Source organism: Macaca nemestrina, chromosome 5, assembly GCF_043159975.1.
Source record: "Macaca nemestrina isolate mMacNem1 chromosome 5, mMacNem.hap1, whole genome shotgun sequence".
NCBI classification, from domain to species: Eukaryota; Metazoa; Chordata; class Mammalia; order Primates; family Cercopithecidae; genus Macaca; species Macaca nemestrina.
In genome coordinates, this window is record NC_092129.1 from 151,907,654 (window position 1) to 151,926,711 (window position 19,058).

Genomic DNA, 19,058 nt, shown 5'->3' on the forward strand with positions numbered 1-19,058 from the left:
GCCACACTTGTAAGCAGTTATTTCTAGTGGCTTCATTAATAACAAACCCTAGCTGGAGGAATCCACATGTCAATCAACTAGAGAATAGAGAAACCAATGAATAAACTGGGATTCCAGCAATACTCAGCAGCTGCTCAGCAACAAAAATGAGTGAATGGCATCATCTCAAACATCGTTATGCTAAGTGAGAGACCAAACGAAGGACTACATAACATACGATTCCATTAAATTCTAGAAATTTCAGTATTGCAGTGACAGAAAACAGAGCGGTGGTTAAGTGAAGGGAAGGGGTGAGGGTGGGAGGCAAGGATTAAACTAAGGGGAGAGGAGGATGTGAGGGATGAGGGCAGAGAGAAGGGCTGAGGAAGCAGGAGGTGAGGACAAGGAGCAGGGGAAAGGACTCCAAAGCAGTGGAGGAGCCTAGCAGGGGGTTCTCCGCATTCGGTGTTTCTCTACTGGGCAGTGTGGTAGATACACGACTATAAATAATTACCAATATTCACCAAAAACCGCAGCTAAAACTGGTGAATTTTATTACACGTAAACGCCCTAATTAGGAAAAAAAAAAAAAAGGTGGGGGAGGGTAGGGGAGGCAAAAATAAAGACATTTTTAGATCATCAAAGCCATAGGATTCATTTCCTAGGGCTCCTGTACCACATGTAATTTTAAAGGAAGTTCTTCAGGGTGAAGGGAAATTATACTAGATGGTGACCCTGATACACAGAAAGGAACAATTAACAACAGGACTGATGCACATACACATGTCACATTCACACTCATTTTCTTAATTTCCTGAAGACATATGGCTGCTTGTCTAAAACAAAAAGTATTACACTGTATCATTGAGTTTATAATATAGATTGGTGTAATATATAAAACAATAATAGCATAATGTTAGGTTAAATGAAGCTACACTGTTACAAGTTTCCTCTATTTTGCCGGGTGTCATTTAATATAATCTGAATTTCACTGTGAAAAGCCAAGGAATTGGGTTTCCATTCTTACAACAGTAAAAAATTAGTGTAAAGAAATATAGCCAAAAGCCACTAGGAGAATTAAAATCATAAACTACAAAATGTTTATTTGACACATAAGGAAGTAGTAGAGGAGGAACAGAAACAAAAAGAGATGAGACGAATTGAAAACATATAGCAAACTGTAGACCAGAATCCAGCCATAGTAAGTGAAGAAATGACAGGACTTTGCTCACATTAGCAGGACCGCTGAGCACTGTGGGGAGAACAGACATGGGCAGGAGGTGAGGGACAGTGTTAGTGCCACAATTCAGGAGTGACAGGGTAGCGGGGACTAAGGGGAAGGGGAGGTGTGAGGGATGAGAGGGGCAGACAGAAGGGCTGGAGAAGTAGGAGGTGAGGAAAAGGAGAGAGGAAAGAATTCTAAAGCAGTGGAAGAGCCTAGCAGGGCGTTCTTTGCATTCGGTATTCAATACATTTTGTTGGACTTCCTAAAAGCTAATTGGTTCCTTACGATTTTAAAAAAAAGAGTTACAAAAATACCAAGTGTCCAGATAAAATATGCACACTGCTTAGATGTGCAGAGTTTAGGAAAACAGGCAGTGCTTGAGCGTCCGTGAAGAGCATTGGGACTGTATGGAGCACTCGCGACTTTGAGGTGATGACTACAGGCTCCCGGTTGCAATACACAGTAACAAACCCTGCTTCTTTGTATTCAGGAGATGTTCTGGACTCACAGGGAAACTCCGGGCTAAGGAATGAAGGTAATTTTAAAGGCAACAACCCAGAGCCACAGATCCATAGTCTGGGAAAGTAAAACTTAAGAGTTTTGTAATGCTGTTTTGACACAGGTCTGTTACAAATTGGAATTCTAATCATTCAGGGATTATCAACATTGTGCTACCTACTGCATTAATAAACAAAAAGGAAACTTCGTCTCCATGAGAATCTCTACGTGGTGGCTTCAGACAAAACTTCACCAGGTTTAGAGAGAAAACCCCTGTCTCTACACCTCCATTCCCAGGGCGAGCTCACTCTCTGGCATCAAGTTCCCTGTGGTCAGTTTCCCTGCACAAAGGTCCAAGGGGAGAGGTAGGAGTGGGAGGCAGGGAGTCCAGTTCAGGGACGGGGATTCCAGGACAAGTAGTGAAGGGGAAGGGCCTGGGCGCAGCCTGGGGGTCTCTCCCTGGTTTCCACGACAGATCCTCGTCCAGGACTCAGGCAGACAGTGTGACAAAGAGGCTTGGTGTAGGAGAAGAGGGATCAGGACGAAGTCCTAGGTCTCGGGCGTGGCCCTCAGGGTCTCGGGCCTTATCTGCATTGGGGAAGCGAGAGCTGGGGATTCCCCACTCCCCTAGTTTCACTTCTTCTCCCAACCTGTGTCGGGTCCTTCTTCCAGGATACTCGTGATGCGTCCCCAGTTCCCACTCTCATTGGGTGTCGGATGTCTAGAGAAGCCAATCAGTGTCGTCGCGGTCTCAGTTCTAAAGTCCCCACGCAATCACCAGGGCTCAGAGTTTCCTCAGATGCCGAGGGTGCGGGTCTTGGCGCCCCGAACCCTCCTCCTGCTGCTCTCGGGGTCCCTGGCCCTGACCGAGACCTGGGCCGGTGAGTGCGGGGTCGGGAGGGAAACGGCCTCTGCGGGGAGGAGCGAGGGGACCGCAGGCGGGGGCGCAGGACCCGGGGAGCTGCGCGGGGAGGAGGGTCGGGCGGGTCTCAGCCTCTCCTCGCCCCCAGGCTCGCACTCCATGAGGTATTTCACCACCGCCATGTCCCGGCCCGACCGCCGTGAGCCCTGGCATCTCGAAGTCGGCTACGTGGACGACACGCAGTTCGTGCGGTTCGACAGCGACGTCGAGAGTCCGAGGATGGAACCGTGGGCGCCGTGGATGGAGCAGGAGGGGCCGGAGTATTGGGAAGAGGAGACACGGAGAGCCAAGGCCAACGCACAGACTTTCCGAGGGAACCTGCGGACCGCGCTCCGCTACTACAACCAGAGCGAGGCGGGTGAGTGGCCCCGGCCCGGGGCGCATGTCACGATCCCTCCCCATCCCCCACGGACGGCCCGGGTGGCCCCGAGTCTCCGGGTCCGAGATCCGCCCCGAGACCGCGGGACCCGCCCAGACCCTCGACCGGGGAGAGCCCCAGGCGCCTTTACCCGGCTTCGTTTTCAGTTTAGGCCAAAATCCCCGCGGGGTGGTCGGGGCGGGGCGGGGCTCGGTGGGCGGGGCTGACCGCGGGGGCGGGGCCAGGGTCTCACACCCTCCAGTGGATGTATGGCTGCGACCTGGGACCCGACGGGCGCCTCCTCCGCGGGTATCACCAGTTCGCCTACGACGGCAAGGATTACATCGCCCTGAACGAGGACCTGCGCTCCTGGACCGCCGCGGACATGGCGGCTCAGAACACCCAGCGCAAGTGGGAGGCGGCCCGTGCGGCGGAGCAGTGGAGAGCCCAGCTGGAGGGCAAGTGCGTGGAGTGGCTCCGCAGATACCTGGAGAACGGGAAGGAGACGCTGCAGCGCGCGGGTACCAGGGGCAGTGGGGAGCCTTCCCCATCACCTCTAGATCGCCCGGGATGGCCTCCCATGAGGAGGGGAGGAAAATGGGATCCGCGCTAGAATGTCCCCTCCCTTGAATGGAGAATGGCGTGAGTTTCCCTGATTTCCTCTGAGGGCCCCCTCCGCTCTCTAGGACAGTTAAGGGATGACGTCTCTGAGGAAATGGAGGGGAAGACAGTCCCTAGAATACAGATCAGGGGTCCCCTTTGACTCCTGCAGCAGCCTTGGGCACCATGTATTTTTCTCTCAGGCCTTGTTCTCTGCCTCACACTCAATATGTTTGAAGGTCTGATTCCAGCTTTTCTGAGTCCCTCGGCCTCCACTCAGGTCAGGACCAGAAGTCGCTGTTCCTCCCTCAGAGTCTAGAACTCTCTAAGGAATAGGAGATTATCCCAGGTGGCCTGTGTCCAGGCTGATGTCTTGATTCTGTGCTTCCTCCCCCACCCCAGGTGTCCTGTCCATTCTCAGGGTGGTCACATGGGTGCTGCTGGGGTGTCCCATGAGAGATGCAAAGTGCCTGAATTTTCTGACTCTCCCCATCAGATCCCCCAAAGACACACGTGACCCACCATCCCGTCTCTGACCATGAGGCCACCCTGAGGTGCTGGGCCCTGGGCTTCTACCCTGCGGAGATCACACTGACCTGGCAGCGGGATGGGGAGGAACAAACTCAGGACACCGAGCTTGTGGAGACCAGGCCAGTAGGAGATGGAACCTTCCAGAAGTGGGGAGCTGTGGTGGTGCCTTCTGGAGAAGAGCAGAGATACACGTGTCATGTGCAGCACCAGGGGCTGCCGGAGCCCCTCACCCTGAGATGGGGTAAGGAGGGGGATGAGGGGTCATGTCTCTTCTCAGGGAAAGCAGGAGCCCTTCTGGAGCCCTTCAGCAGGGTCAGGGCCCCTCACCTTCCCCTCCTTTCCCAGAGCCATCTTCCCAGTCCACCATCCCCATCGTGGGCATTGTTGCTGGCCTGGCTGTCCTAGCAGTTGTGGTCACCGGAGCTGTGGTCGCTGCTGTGATGTGGAGGAGGAAGAGCTCAGGTAGGGAAGGGGTGAGGAGTGGGGTCTGGGTTTTCTTGTCCCACTGGGGGTTTCAAGCCCCAGGTAGAGTTCCCTGCCTCATTCCTGGGAAGCAGCATCCACACAGGGGCTAACCCAGCCTGGGACCCTGTGTGCCAGCACTTACTCTTTTGTGCAGCACATGTGACAAAGAAGGACAGATATATCACCTTGATGATTATGGTAGTGGGGTCCTGATTCCAGCATTCATGAGTCAAGGGAAGGTCCCTGCTAAGGACAGACCTTAGGAGGGGAGTTGGTCCAGGACACACACCTGCTTTCCTCCTGTTTCCTGATCTGGGTCTGTAGTCATCATTCTGGAAATTTCTCTTGGGTCCAAGAAGAGGAGGTTCCTCTAAGATCTTATGGCCCTGCTTCCTCTCAGTCCCCTCACAGGATATTTTCTTCCCACAGGTGGAAAAGGAGGGAGCTACTCTCAGGCTGCGTGTAAGTGGTGGGGGTGGGAGTGTGGAGGAGCTCACCTATCCCATAATTCCTCCTGTCCCATGTCTCCTGAGGGCTCTGACCAGCTCCTGTTTTTGTTCTATCCCAGCCAGCGACAGTGCCCAGGGCTCTGATGTGTCTCTCACGGCTTGAAAAGGTGAGATTCTTGGGGTCTAGAGTGGGGGGCGGGGGACAGAGGGGAAAGGCCTGGGTAATGGACATTCTTTGATTGGGACGTTTCAAGTGTGTGGTGGCTGTTCAGAGTGTCATCACTTACCATGACTGACTTGAATTTGTTCATGATTTGTTTTCTGTAGCCTGAGGTAACTGTCTTGTGTGGGACTGAGATGCAGGATTTCTTCACGCCTCCCTTTTGTGACTTTAAGAGACTCTGGCATCTCATTCTGCAAAGGCATCTGAATGTGTCTGCGTCTCTGTTAGCATAATGTGAGGAGGTGGAGAGACAGCCCACCCCGTGTCCACCGTGACCCCTGTTCCCACGCTGACCTGTGTTTCCTCCCCAGTCATCTTTCCTGTTCCAGAGAGCTGGGTCTGGATGTCTCCATCTCAGTCTCAACTTTATGTGCACTGAGCTGCAACTTCTTACTTCCCTACTGAAAATAAGAATCTGAATATAAATTTGTTTTCTCAAATATTTGCTATGTGAGGTTGATGGATTAATTAAATAAGTCAAATCCTAGAATCTGAGAGAGCAAATAAAGACCTGAGAACCTTCCAGAATCTGCATGATCCCTGTGTTGAGTCTGTTGCAGGTGAGGATGGAGAAGGCTGTGAGTAGCCCAGTGTGGACTGGGCCTGTGCCTAGTTGCTGTTCAGTTCTTCCTGGGCTTTATGTGGTCAGTCCTCAGCTGGGTCACCTTCACTGCTCCGTCGTCCTTGTCCCTTCAGTGGAAACTTGTCCAGCGGGAGCTGTGACCACAGAGGCTCAAACATCGCCCAGGGCGGCCCCTGCACATGGGGGTCTCTGTGTATTCTGAGACACATGTTGAGAGCCATTCACCTCCTGCCCTGCTTCTAGAGCTTCTGTTCTGCTCTGCTCTCCTGCCCTCTCTCCCTGCCCTGGTTCTAGCGATCTTGGTGCTGAATCCAATCCCAACTCATGAATCTATAAAGCAGAGTCTAATTTAGACTTACATTTGTCTCTGGAATTGGACCCATCATCAAGGACTGCTCTTTCCTGAAGAGAGAACCTGGTTGTGAGTTGCAGTGTGCTGGGGTGGGGGGTGCGGGGGGGCATTGCTGTAAAAAGAGGGATGGGGGAGAGAAAACACACAAGCAGCATTGCTGAGAAAAACATAAGCGGCCTCTATCTCAGTGTGAGGGGCCCTTGTGCTGTAGCTGCCACAAAGCAGCATTTGGCCTGAGGCTATGTTAATAAAGATACTGCCTTTAGAATAGGGAGGTGCTCTACAGTGATCATTCATTCAACTGACCTTTGTTGTTGGCCAGACATAGGACAGAATGGTTCTGCATCTGGGAACACCATTGAAGTAAAATCAGAAAAATCTCTGGCCTTTTGTAGGGTATGTTCCAGTGGGAAGAGGCAGACGTTAGATACGCTATAACCAGAGTAAGGCAGGAAAGTGCTAGAAGGTGGTAAGTGCTGTGAGGCAGGTGATCCAGGATGTGGGCAGTGGGGACAGGGAAGGTGGCTGTTGTGCTGGGTGGTCAGTGTGTGCCTTGTTGCAAAGGTGACTTGAGGAAGGATTTGAGGGACATGAGGATGTCTGGGGAAGTTCTTTCCAGACAGAGGAACCTCCAGTCCAAATGCACTATGGCAGGAAGGTGTCTGTGTTCCCAGAAGAGCAAGGAGGCCAGGAGGGCTGGACAGAGAGAAACTGAGGTGAGGTTAGAGGTGCGGCCAGAGCAGGTGGGCTTGAGGAAAATGGGGTTGGATCTGACCTTTACTCTGAGTGGGATGAAGAGTCAGAGGACAGTTTTGAGCAGAAGAGGGCCATGATATAACTTCTCTTCTAAAATGATCTCTGACTGCTGTGCTGAGAACAGAATTGAGACGTGAGGGACGAGGGAGGCAGAAGGGAAAACAGTAGGAAGCGAGTGCAGTATTCCAGGCTGGAGATGTCGGTTACCTTGACTAGGGCATGAGAAGGGGAAAGAGTGGGACGTGAGCATTTGAAGATGCATTTGAAGATGGACTCACAGTATTTGCCAATGGATTGTATCTGTGGTGTGAGAAAGACGAATCAAGGACACACATAGTTGTAAAATGAGTGAGTAGAAGGAAGGGTGGAGCTGCTGTCAGTGGAGATGGGGAGACTCCGGCAGGAGCATACTGAGGAGGGGGCATCACAGGCACTCAGTGGAGATGTCTACTAGGAATGCAGGTGGGGGAGCTGGGGTGGAATTTGGACAGACAACTCCAGAGTTTAGAGGAAAGGAGAAATAGACTGGGCAGGAGAAACAGATTTAGGAGGTCACACCATATAAACGATACTTAAAACCTCAAGCATGGAAGAGGGCCCCCAAGGCAGTGATTGACTGTGGAAAAGAATGAGGGCAAGGACTGAACCCTGCACCTCCAGTTTTAAGGGATGTGATCAGACCACACCCAGAGCAGAGTGCACAGTTCTGACCCCATGTCTAGGGAACACTTAGACAAGGAACTCCTGTGTGAATAGGGATCACCTGGACATGGTGCTGAGATCCAGGAAGTCTAGAGTCGAGCAAGGGATTCTTGATTTATGAAAAGCCTGGAGCTCATGTTGCTGGTCTCCAGATCAAGAACACCAGGATCCCACATGCCTGAGCATCAGCCTCACCTCTAGGGCTTGTTATATAAACGATTCCTTGGTCTTGTGCGTAATACTCTGAGACAGGGGTTCTGGGGAGTGGCCTGTGTATTTTCTAAGCCCCACCAGCAATCCTGTTGCTCAGCCAGATAGGGAACCACTGAGATCAGAGATCAGAGAGTGCCCAGGGTAGGTGGGTGGGGTGGGTTTTCAAACCCTGTTTAAAAGAGGATTTTTCTCACAGTAAGAAAAGGGAGGATGTGTATCATCAGTTATGAGATGTGACATTCCCTGTTGTTCTCTCCACAGTGGAGTAGAGGCCAGGTAGAGAATTCAGGATGTGACCCTCGCACAAGGAACACCTGTGAATGCCGCTCTCTGACACCCGCCCACAGACTCATTTCCCACTCACTTCTTGGAGCAAACTATGGAAAACAGATTTCTGTAATGTACACATAAAGTTGTATATCTGGTATTGGGGGCTAGTTTTATTGTGGGGAAGGCCACAGAAGCAGGCTGCAACCTACACATCCAGGAACAGAATCCACAGCCCACCCTGGATCAGGCCCCTCCTAGGAACAACTGCCCCTGCTGCTGAGCACAGACGCCACTGCTCACACCTCTGACACCTGGTGCTGGACACTGGACCCTGAGGCCAGGAAAGATGTCACTGCTGCACCTGGAAACTGGACATCACTACTGTCACTCAGCCATCTTTGCCAAAATGTGTTCTTGCACAGTCCCAGCCTCTCTGTCACCTCATTCTGGCTCAGAGTCTGGCAGCGATATAGGAGTGAAAGAGGGTACAGAAGGCTTTTAATGAAAAGCAGGCTCCAAATTATTTTCTTTTCTAACAAGGTGCAGCCTGTAATATCAAGCTTCAGACACAGACAAGTAAGCTGGAAGCTTGCACGGGTGAATGCCGGCAGCTATGCCAATAGGAATCGGACACCTGGGACTGGGCATGTTCACAATGGTGACTCCATCTTCCCTTCTCTTTGCCAGGCTCTTCCTTACAGTAAGGAGCAGATAGCATGGCACCGGTCAAGTGGCAAGCCTATTTGCATAATAGGATGAGGGTGGGGCGAACAGCCTTCCAATTGCACTATGGAAATATCACACCTGGTCCAACCAACCTGTGGGCCCTACATAAATCAGACACCATCTCCTCAAGCCTGCCTGTAAAATCCGATGCACTCCCATTCCAGGCCAGAATTCTCTTTTGGGTGCCCCTCTCTCTCACAAGAAGAGAGCTGTTTCCCTTTGTCTTTCTTTTGCCTATTAAACCCTTTGCTCCTAAACTCACTCCTCGTGTGTCAGTGTCCTTCATCTTCTTGGCGTGAGATGACACACCCTTACTATTTACCTAGGACAATGACACCTCTTCAGCAGGTGGTCATCGGACTGGTGGAGCTTAAGACGCATGTCCATGATCAACTGCAGGGGTGACTGGAATGTTGTCCTCTTCCAGGGAGGGAGGTGGTGTCTGTCTCCTCTCAACATCTTGCATGTTGTAAACCAAAAATAAACATCAAAGCCACCCCCTCCTAACCATCTCAATTGACACCCTCAGCCAGGGTGCTCAAAAGTTAACCTGAAAGACTGGCTGAGGCCACCATGGGAAGCAGGTGTTGAACATGCCTCATTATGCCGTCTTCCCTTTTGGAATTCAGGAAAAGCTGACCAGCATTTGCCACCAACACAGACCTTCAATCTGATCAGAAACATTTACAATCTACTCTCTCTGAAGCCTGGCACCTGGAGGCGTCATCTGCATGAGAAAATTTTGGACTCCACAACCTCTTATAACCCAGACGTTCCTTTCTATTGATAGTAACTCAACCAGTTGCCAATCAGAAAAATTAAAAATCTACTTATAACGCAGAAGCACTACCCTGCAACCCTTGCTTGCTACAAATTATTCCAACTTTCTGAATCGAAACAATGTATAGCTTAAATGTATTTGATTGATGTCTCATATCCTCCTAAAATGTATAAAACCAACCTGTGCCACAACCACGTTGAGCACATGTTCTCAGGGTCTTCTGAGGACTGTGTCATGGGCTGTGGTCACTCACTTTTGGCTCACAATAAATCTCTCCAAATATGTTACCGAGTTTGACTCTTTTCATTGACAGTGTGGAATTCTGGTGTAGTAAGAGGGTTCGAGTGCTGGAGTGTAAGGAGTGGGGAAAAGTGACAAATTTTAATTCTTGGAGCAGCGATACAGGATGAGAACTTTATCTGGTACCTGGTAGGCACGCAGAGTGGCTGAATGAACCAGTGACTAATAAATAACATATTTCCAACCATTACCTTAAAGATAGATTATTACATCAAGTTTTTGTCTATCCCAGTTTATAGTCCAGATTATTGGAGTGGCATTGTGTGATGATGAAATGATTATTCAAACATCTCCCCTCAGCATTGTCTCTTACCAGGATTAAAACACCCAGGTTTGTAAGACCTCAGAGGTTCTGGGTCCACACCGGTGTTTTATATTAATATTTATATTTTCTTGTGTGTGGAAATATTTCTGGGGAGAGAATCTCTAACATTTGTTAGTTTTTATGTGACACCCTCAAAGGCCTAAGAAATCCTAACTTCTAGGTTAGAGGTAGGACCACTCCACGTCTGGACAATGAACAGCTGGTAGTAACCTGTGTTTAGTAGATTAGGCACATGAAATAAATGCTTACATTTTGTTTATCTTTTCCTCTGGGACCAAAAAGATAGAGGTGTACTTGCTTACTCTTACTCTAAGTTTCTCTCTGTGGGATGGTGATGGGGTTTTCCTCCAACCAAATAACTTTCTGATTCTCCAAAAGCAGCTGAGAGTCCTAGAGTTCGACTCCATTCTGACACTAACTACCTGGAGCTCACCTCGGGCTCCACAGGTTTAAGGGCTCAGTCCCACAAGTCTGTCCTCACTTCAGATGCAAGTCACAAGTATCGGGTCCCAAGTTACCTGCACTTCTGTCTATCATGGCTGTAAAGTCAGGGGTCTCTCACCTCCCAAGGTTTGAGAATTCTTAAACTAACTCAAAGAACTCAGGAAGTTGCTATAGTCACGTAAACCAAAAAACCTCTGAGACAGGTCTCGGTCAGTTTAGAAGTTTATTTTGCCGAGCTGAAGATGCATCTTGGAAACAGAGACACAAATCATTGTAGCATCTGTGGCCCGTGCTTTTTCCTAACAGGGTTTTGAGGACTGAAATATTTATAGGGGAAAGAGCAGCCAGGAGAGGAAAAAGACAGTCAACTGTGCATTCATCTCGTGCTCAGGACATCTGCATTTTACATAAGATAAAGTAAATGTCGGGTAGAAAAGTCACCGGGTGGTGAAGGGATGATGTCTAATCTTGTCTTTGTCTTGTACCTGTGAAGATAAGCTGTTAATTTATATTGTTGGGGGAAATTCAACAAAACTCCATTTTAGAGTAAACATATTGGGGCCTACAAGGAATTATCTTGTGAGCAGTTTGTGAGGGAGGCCACCTGGGGAGATATGGGGTCTTCTATCTTTGCAGTTATTTGTTTAGGAACAAAAGAAAGGCAGTTTTTCCATCACTCAGTCTCCAAACTTAACTTTTCCCTTTGATATAGTGAATTTGGAGTCCCGAAATTTTATTTTCCTTTCACACTCACTATTACAGTTTTTTTATTGTTATAGCTTAAATCCCCACCTTTTTGGCACCCGGGACCGGTTTCATGGAAGACAGTTTTTCCATGGACCAGTGGAGGTGGCGGAAGGCAGAGGGAAATGGTTTTGGATGACACTGTTGCACCTCAGATGATCAGGCATTAGTGTTTCATAAGGAGCATGCAACCTAGATCTCTCCCATGCAGAGCTCACAATAGGGTTCATGCTTATATGAGAATCTAATTCCGCCACTGATCTGACAGGAGGCGGAACTCCTGTGGTCATGCTCATGCTCTCTCGCCCAACCGATCACCTCCTGCTGTGCGATCTGGTTCCTACCAGGCCAGAAACTTGTACCAGTCCGCAGCCCAGGGGTTAGGGACCCCTGGTTTAAATTATGCCACTATAGCAGAACACCTGAGACTGGATCACTTATAACAAACAGAAATTTGTTTCATTCATGGTGTGGAGGATGGGAATTCCCAGATCAAGAGACTGTATCTGGTAGAAAACAAAAGGGCAAGAGAGGGTGAGAGGTAGGAGGAAAAGGAGGTCAAAGTGACAGCCTCAGGTCCTTTTATGATGAGCCTTAACCCACTAATGAAGGCAGGGCTCTGATGGTCCAATCACCTCTCAAAGGTTCTATTTCTCAGAAATGTTGCATTCGGGATGAAATATCCAACAGATGCTTTTTTGGGGAAACATTCAAACCATAGCACTTATAAAGGATAAAAGTGAGCACCCAGATGAAGAGGTGCACAGGGTGGGATCTGGAAGGGCTCTGAGCACAGGAGCCTCTGTCCCCATGGAGATGGAGTTCACCATTCTCCCCACACGTGGACACATGGATGTGCTCACCAATTGGGAAGCTCTCTGAAACCCAATCTCTAGAGGTTTCTATGTAAATTTCACTGCGTAGGCAAGATTAATTAAATCACCGGCCATTGTGTGACTGAACTCAACCTCGAGCCTCTCTTTCCTTCCCAGACTTTAGGGATGGGGCTAAAAGTTCCAATCCTCTAATCAAAGCTTCGTGTTTCTGGCAACCAGCCCCCATTCTGAAGCTATCTATGAGCCCCTCACCCCATGGTCATCTCATTGCCATATTGAAGTCATGTTTATCACTGAGGAGATTGCAAATGTTTTAGAACATGGTTCTCAGGAAACAGGGACAAAGACCAAATATTTTTATTGGACCACAGATCACACCCTGGTTTTGATCACATTATCTCTTTTTATAATATTTATTATTTTATTTTAGAGTTAATCTCTTGCTCTGTTGCTCAGGGTAGAATGCAGTGGCACAATCATAGCTCCCTGTAACCTTGAATTCCTGGACTCAAGTGATCCTTCTGCCTCGGCCTCCTGAGTAGATAGCATTACGGGTGCACACCACCATGCCCAACTAATTTTTAAATATTTTGTAGGAATGGGTCTCACTATTTTGCCCAGGCTGGTCTCAAACTCCTGGCCTTAAACAATGTTCCTACCATTGCCTCCCAAACTGATGGAACTAAAAGCATGAGCCACTGTGCCTGGCCAATCACAGATCTCCTATACCAGAAGAATCATAACAGTGAAAAGATCCTGGCACATTACCAGAATCCTCTTTGGTCATTAACAATTATCCCAGTGCAGTCCAAAAAGAGGAATAATCTCAGCAACACATGGCTGCACGCTTTCGGGCATCTGGTGAAATCGAGCTAAGAGACAATATCATCTCTTGCTTACACCTCTTTCGAGTAGCTCATGTAACATTGGATTTTCCTAATTACATAACCCATGTGTTCATTCATTTACCCTCAGCTACTATTTCTCCTTCTCTTCATTTATACTAAACATTTATAATTTTGGAAGGAACACTAGGTTCTGCTGCTGTGCTGGCTTGGACTGCAGGGACCAATACTGTTCTAGCAATTGTCTAGCATCATCCATTCCAGTTCATAGAGGGTAAGGTTATGCAGGTAGAGAACTGGGTGGCTATCTGACCCCAGGCAATACAGCTGCATTCAGTGTTAGTCCCAATGTTGCCAGATGCAGTGAAGGCACAACCTTCTTCTACAGGCCCCTAGGAATTATTTCATATAGGACATAAAATATTTTTACAGTTCATTGCTTAGGAATAATTCCTGTTTCTGGACTCTATTTGCATCCTTAGTCCTGGGACCACTGCATCAGGTATGAGAAAAGTAAGTTGAGGTGAATTACAGTCATTATTCCAGTGTCCTCCCACCATGGGAAGGAATATATGTAGATCACACCAGCACCTTCCTCTGATCCACCAGGAAAAGAGAGGATACACTCATGTCAAGTGTGAGCACACTCCTGAAGGTGTATAAGCCCACCCTTCGTGCTTGTTTCCCCACTCTTGCTTTATACACCCAATGTTTCAATTGGCTATTTTAATTCTCTATGGAACTCTTCTGTTGAGGAGGATGTCTCTCTGACCATTGTTGGGCATTTTGAGCCGGTGCATTTTCCGGTGTAAAGAAATGTGACTCAGTGGTCCACATTGGTTGCAGTACCTCCCATTCAAGTTCTTTGTAGCACTCTGAGCATTTGCATCTGAGATAAAGCAGGGACCTCTCTTAGAAGCCTGCCAGGGCCTCCCAACCTGGAAATAAAGAAAAACCTTCAGTTCCTTCAAGAGAAATTCCAGGCACCTAGCCAGCCCGAAAAAGTAAGTGAGTGACTTTATAAACAAGAAGGTAACGATAGCTTAAAACAATTGCCAAGGAAGTTAGAGTCACAAGATGTTTGATTCTCTATGGAAACTAAAAATAACACCTTAACATATGTCCCTGAGTTGTTTTTCAGAAACATAGATTCCCACCTAATAGATCCACTGACAGGGAGACCTTATAAAGGGGAAACTGAGGACTGAACTCTGACTGCCGTTCTTTGTTCTAAATTTCTTCCTGAGAGGCCTGGAGAGAGTCAAGCCCACAAGCCAGGACTGGACATTCCTCTCTACTGCCCCCAGCTGTGTAAGGAAGCTGCGTGAGGAAGTTTTGCTTCTTTATCTATCACAAATCAGAGAATCTTTAAATCTACCTAAGACCTGTAAGCTCCCTCATCAGGATTTTCCACCTTTTAAGGCCGAAGCAGTGTATCACTTCTATGCATTGATTTATGATGTTGCCTGTAACTCTGCTTTCCTGAAATTTGCCCCTGCCTGTAAAAATCCTTGCTTGTGAGCCATTAAAAAGGTTGTGTCTTAAACTTGAGCTGCCCGATTCTCCTTGTTCCGCGCCCTGCACATAAATGTCCTCCTTTCTCCCACTACAATCTCAGTGTGGATGTTTGCTTTTACTGCAACATCCGAGGTGAGTGGACCCCAGTTTAGTTTGGTAACACACCTACCACCACCTGAACAAAGCCCTCTCCAGGGTGAAGATCTATTCCTGCCAAGACCCATTTGCTGCTTCCGGGGGTAATGGTATCAGTCTAACTCGCCAGCTATGTATTTTCAAGGCCTTCCCATAAAAGAATCTGCTACATAGCCATATGCTATCTCTCTTTTTTTGTTTTTTTTTTTTTTTTTTTTTGTTTGTTTGTTTGTTTGTTTTGAGACGGAGTCTCGCTCTGTCACCCAGGCTGGAGTGCAGTGGCCGGATTTCAGCTCACTGCAAGCTCCGCCTCCCGGGTTCACGCCATTCTCCTGCCTCAGCCTCCCGAGTAGCTGGGACTACAGGCGCCCGCCACCTCGCCCGGCTAGTTTTTTGTATTTTTTAGTAGAGACGGGGTTTCACCGTGTTAGCCAGGATGGTCTCGATCTCCTGACCTTGTGATCCGCCCGTCTCGGCCTCCCAAAGTGCTGGGATTACAGGCTTGAGCCACCGCGCCCGGCCTCTTTTTTTGTTAAAGAAAGCACTTCTTATGTGTAGTTTGTGCCTGTGATGTGTGGAATGCAAGAGGAATATGTCTTGATTCCACCTATCTCTGCATTGCTAAGGCCCCAATGTCTACTTATTTCACGGACTCAGGTGATCATCACAAGCAAATGAGAATTTTTTGTTGTTGTTTTTGAGATGTAATCTTGATATGTTTCCCTGATTGGTCTCAAACGTTGCTCAAGCTAAAATCTAACTCCTGGACTCAAGATATCATTCTGCCTCAGCCGCTCTCATAGCTGGAATTTCAGATGCACCTGGCAAACAGTTGGAGGTAAATTCTTGTTGATTTCAATCACCTTCCAAACCTGGAAGGGAGTTATTCTGAGGGGCAATGAACAGCACTGAGAGGACGGTGCTAAATGATTCATGAGAAACTGACCTCGTGATCCAACCACCTCCCTCCCTCTAGGCCCCACCTATAATGCTGGGATCACATCGCGACAAGAGATCTGCAAAAGAACAACATCCAATCTTTATCAGTAATTAACAGATCTTACATTAATGAACCCCTGAAATTACCATAGTGATTTCCATAGGACTTGCCTCATACGGGCATTCTTTTCATAGGTAACTTTCCCATTGCTCTCCTGATGAATTATACAGCCAGGCCATTAGTCACTCCCTGTAAGTCAGTAAAAACTAAAACATAGGAGCTTTATCATTGTTCAATTCTTCCACCACTGCTAAGAAAACACCATGCAATTAAGTCCACAAGAGCTCTTCTGTTTTTACCTTCTGTGATAAAAGAGGTGGACTTCCAGACAGGATGTTGTCCATTCATCTTGCAAACACTGGACACAAACCAACCAGCTGTCTGTGGGTCAGTTGACTGATACTGCAGTTCAAATCCCAGCGCTGTCTGCTACAGAGTTCCATCTTGCTCGAGGAAGGTCAATGTTTTCTTTAATTTACACCTTCAATGAATTGAATGAAGCCCACCCACATGATAGACATCAATCTACTTTATTCAAAGTCTAGCTATTTATATGTTAATCTCATCCAACAAACATCCTCAGAAATCATCCAGAATAATGCTTGACCACCTCTCTAGGCACCACGCTTTAATCAAGATGACCAATTTTTTTTTTTTTATTATACTTCAAGTTCTAGGGTACATGCGCACAACGTGCAGGTTTGTTACTTATGTACACATATGCCATGTTGGTTAGCTGCATCTGTTAACTAGTCATTTATATTAGGTATATCTCCTAATGCTATCCCTCCCCACTGCCCCCACCTCATAACAGGCCCCGGTATGTCATGTTCCCCACCCTATGTCCAAGTGTTCTCATTGTTCAACTCCCACCTATGAGTGAGAACATGCAATGTTTGGTTTTCTCTCCTTGCGATAGTTTGCTCAGAATGATGGTTTCCAGCTTCATCCATGTCTCTACAAAGGATATTTGGGTTGCTTCCAAGTCATTGCTATTGTGAATACTGCCACAATAAACATACATGTGCATGTATCTTTATAGCAGCATGATTTATAATCCTTTGGGTATATACCCAGTAATGGGAACACTGTTCAAATAGTATTTCTAGTTCTAGATCCTTGAGGAATCACCACATTGTCTCCCACAATGGTTGAACTAGTTTACAGTCCCACCAACAGTGTCAAAGTGTTCCTATTTCTCCACATCCTCTCCAGCACCTGTTGTTTCCTGACTTTTTAATGATTGCCATTCCACCTGGTGTGAGATGATATCTCATGTGGTTTTGATTTGCATTTCTCTGATGGCCAGTGATGATGAGCATTTTTCAGGTGTCTGTTGACCACATAAATGTTTTCTTTTGAGAAATGTCTGTTCATATCCTTTACCCACGTTGTGTTTGATTTTTTCTTGTAAATTTGTTTAAGTTCTTTGTAGATTCTGGATATTAGTCCTTTGTCAGATGAGTAGATTGTAAAAATTTTCTCCCATTCTATAGGTTGTCTGTTCACTCTGATGGTGGTTTCTTTTGTGGTGCAGAAGGTCTTTAGTTTAATTAGATCCCATTCGTCAATTTTGGCTTTTGTTGTCATGGCTTTTGGTGTTTTAGTCATGAAGTCCTTGACCATGCCTATGGCCTGAATGGTATTGCCTAGGTTTTCTTCGAGGGTTTTTATAGTTTTAGGGATGACCAATAAAATGAATTATGACATTCTTCAATATAAGAATACTCTGAGGAAATTAGCCTGTGACCTAATAAAACAAGGAGCAAACAACTGTTTCTAATAATTTATAACCAGTAGCCAAAAAGTCCTCCCTATACATTGTTTCTCAAGTTCACTCTATAAATCTGGGTAAAAAAAAAAAAAAAATCCATGTATTTGTTGAAAACCACAGAAAAAGAGAAAATTGAAAAAGCAGAAAGTGAAAATAATAATAATAATAATAAAGATGACAGCAGGTATTTCATTGGAAACAATGCAAATGAGGAGACAGATGAGCAACATCTTAAGGTCCTAAAAGGTAAATGCTGTGAAACTAGATTCTATTCCCAGAAAACAATACCTTTTTCAAATAGATATGTATAATTTTAATTGACAAATTATAATACATCTGGGAGATATTGCTTAATGTATTGATATATGTATACCATGTGTAATGATTAAATTAAGGTAACACACCTTCAATATAGCCATCAAAAAATAAAGGGATTTTAGGCCAGGCACTGTGGCTCATGCCTGTCATCCCAACACTTTCAGAGGCCCAGGTGGGCAGATCACAAAGTCAGGAGTTCAAGACCAACCTGAAAACCTTGTCTCTACTAAAAATACAAAAATTAGCTAGGCATGGTGGCACGCACCTGTAATTCCAGCTACTCAGGAGGCTGAGGCAGGAGAATCACTTGAACACAGGAGGTGGAGATTGCAGTGAGCCAAGATCACACCATTGCACTCCAGCCTGGGCAACAGAGTGAAACTCTGTCTCAAAAATAAACAAACAAACGAAGGGATTTTAGACATATAGGGAGTGAAAAAATAACCAACAGACCTAAACTATAATAAATGTTACACTCCTCTAGGCAAAATGAAAATTAAGGGACTAGTTGGCACAGCATTTAATGATGAAGAAACAGCTTCATCGACCCCTCCCACTGAGACAGAGAACACAGTCCAGGGGCCTGGGAATTCCTCAACCCAATCCACCACCTTGGGCACCTGCACACTCCTCCTGGGTACCTGAAGTTGGGTGCAATCACCTTAGCTGTCACCTACCTGCAAATACCACCTATGAGCATCCCATCCAGCCTATCACAGCTGCCACTAACAATGCACACTGTTTGGGACCCAGAGAATCAGCCCACCATCGCCACTGCCAAGCTAGCTGCCCAGGAGCCAAAGACCCCACCCACCCACCCAGTCAACCACTGCCACTACTGGTATACAACCAAGCCACCCGGAGGTCCAGGAAACAGCCCACCAGTAACCACCAACACAAATGCCAGTATACACCACCTTGGGGCACAAAGATAGGAACACTCAGCACACCACTGCCTCCACTGGAGCCTGAAGACTGTCTCATGTGGCATCCCAGCCCCCCAGCACATCTTCACCATAGCCTCACTAATAACCACACCCTAATGAACAGAAGAAATCACAGATACCATTAACACTGTCTACAGCCAAAGAAATTATGCAGAGACCATAGTACTCTGCTATGTACTACACCCAGAATCAAATCCAAAGTACTCCACACAACCAACACCATAGACTCATCTTCAAGA

The 19,058-nt window shown here is 47.1% G+C and overlaps 1 protein-coding gene across 3 annotated transcripts in view; it reads left to right on the forward strand.

Annotated features, from left to right (window-relative positions):
• Positions 1-2,369: 2,369 nt before the first annotated feature.
• The window catches only part of LOC139363454 (class I histocompatibility antigen, Gogo-B*0103 alpha chain-like), a 78,437-nt gene continuing 61,748 nt past the window's right edge, over positions 2,370-19,058 (forward strand). Inside the window, exons 1-7 of one of the 3 annotated variants that reach the window (XM_071097334.1) lie at positions 2,370-2,583; positions 2,713-2,982; positions 3,228-3,503; positions 4,079-4,354; positions 4,459-4,575; positions 5,008-5,040; positions 5,147-5,194. In XM_071097334.1, coding sequence (XP_070953435.1) covers positions 2,385-2,583; positions 2,713-2,982; positions 3,228-3,503; positions 4,079-4,354; positions 4,459-4,575; positions 5,008-5,040; positions 5,147-5,190 — 1,215 coding nt within the window. In that variant the 5' untranslated portion in view covers positions 2,370-2,384 and the 3' untranslated portion in view covers positions 5,191-5,194. Of the gene's footprint in view, positions 2,584-2,712; positions 2,983-3,227; positions 3,504-4,078; positions 4,355-4,458; positions 4,576-5,007; positions 5,195-8,666; positions 8,821-19,058 lie in introns of those variants that run through there. The other 2 variants (XM_071097333.1, XM_071097332.1) reach the window with 2 other exon arrangements.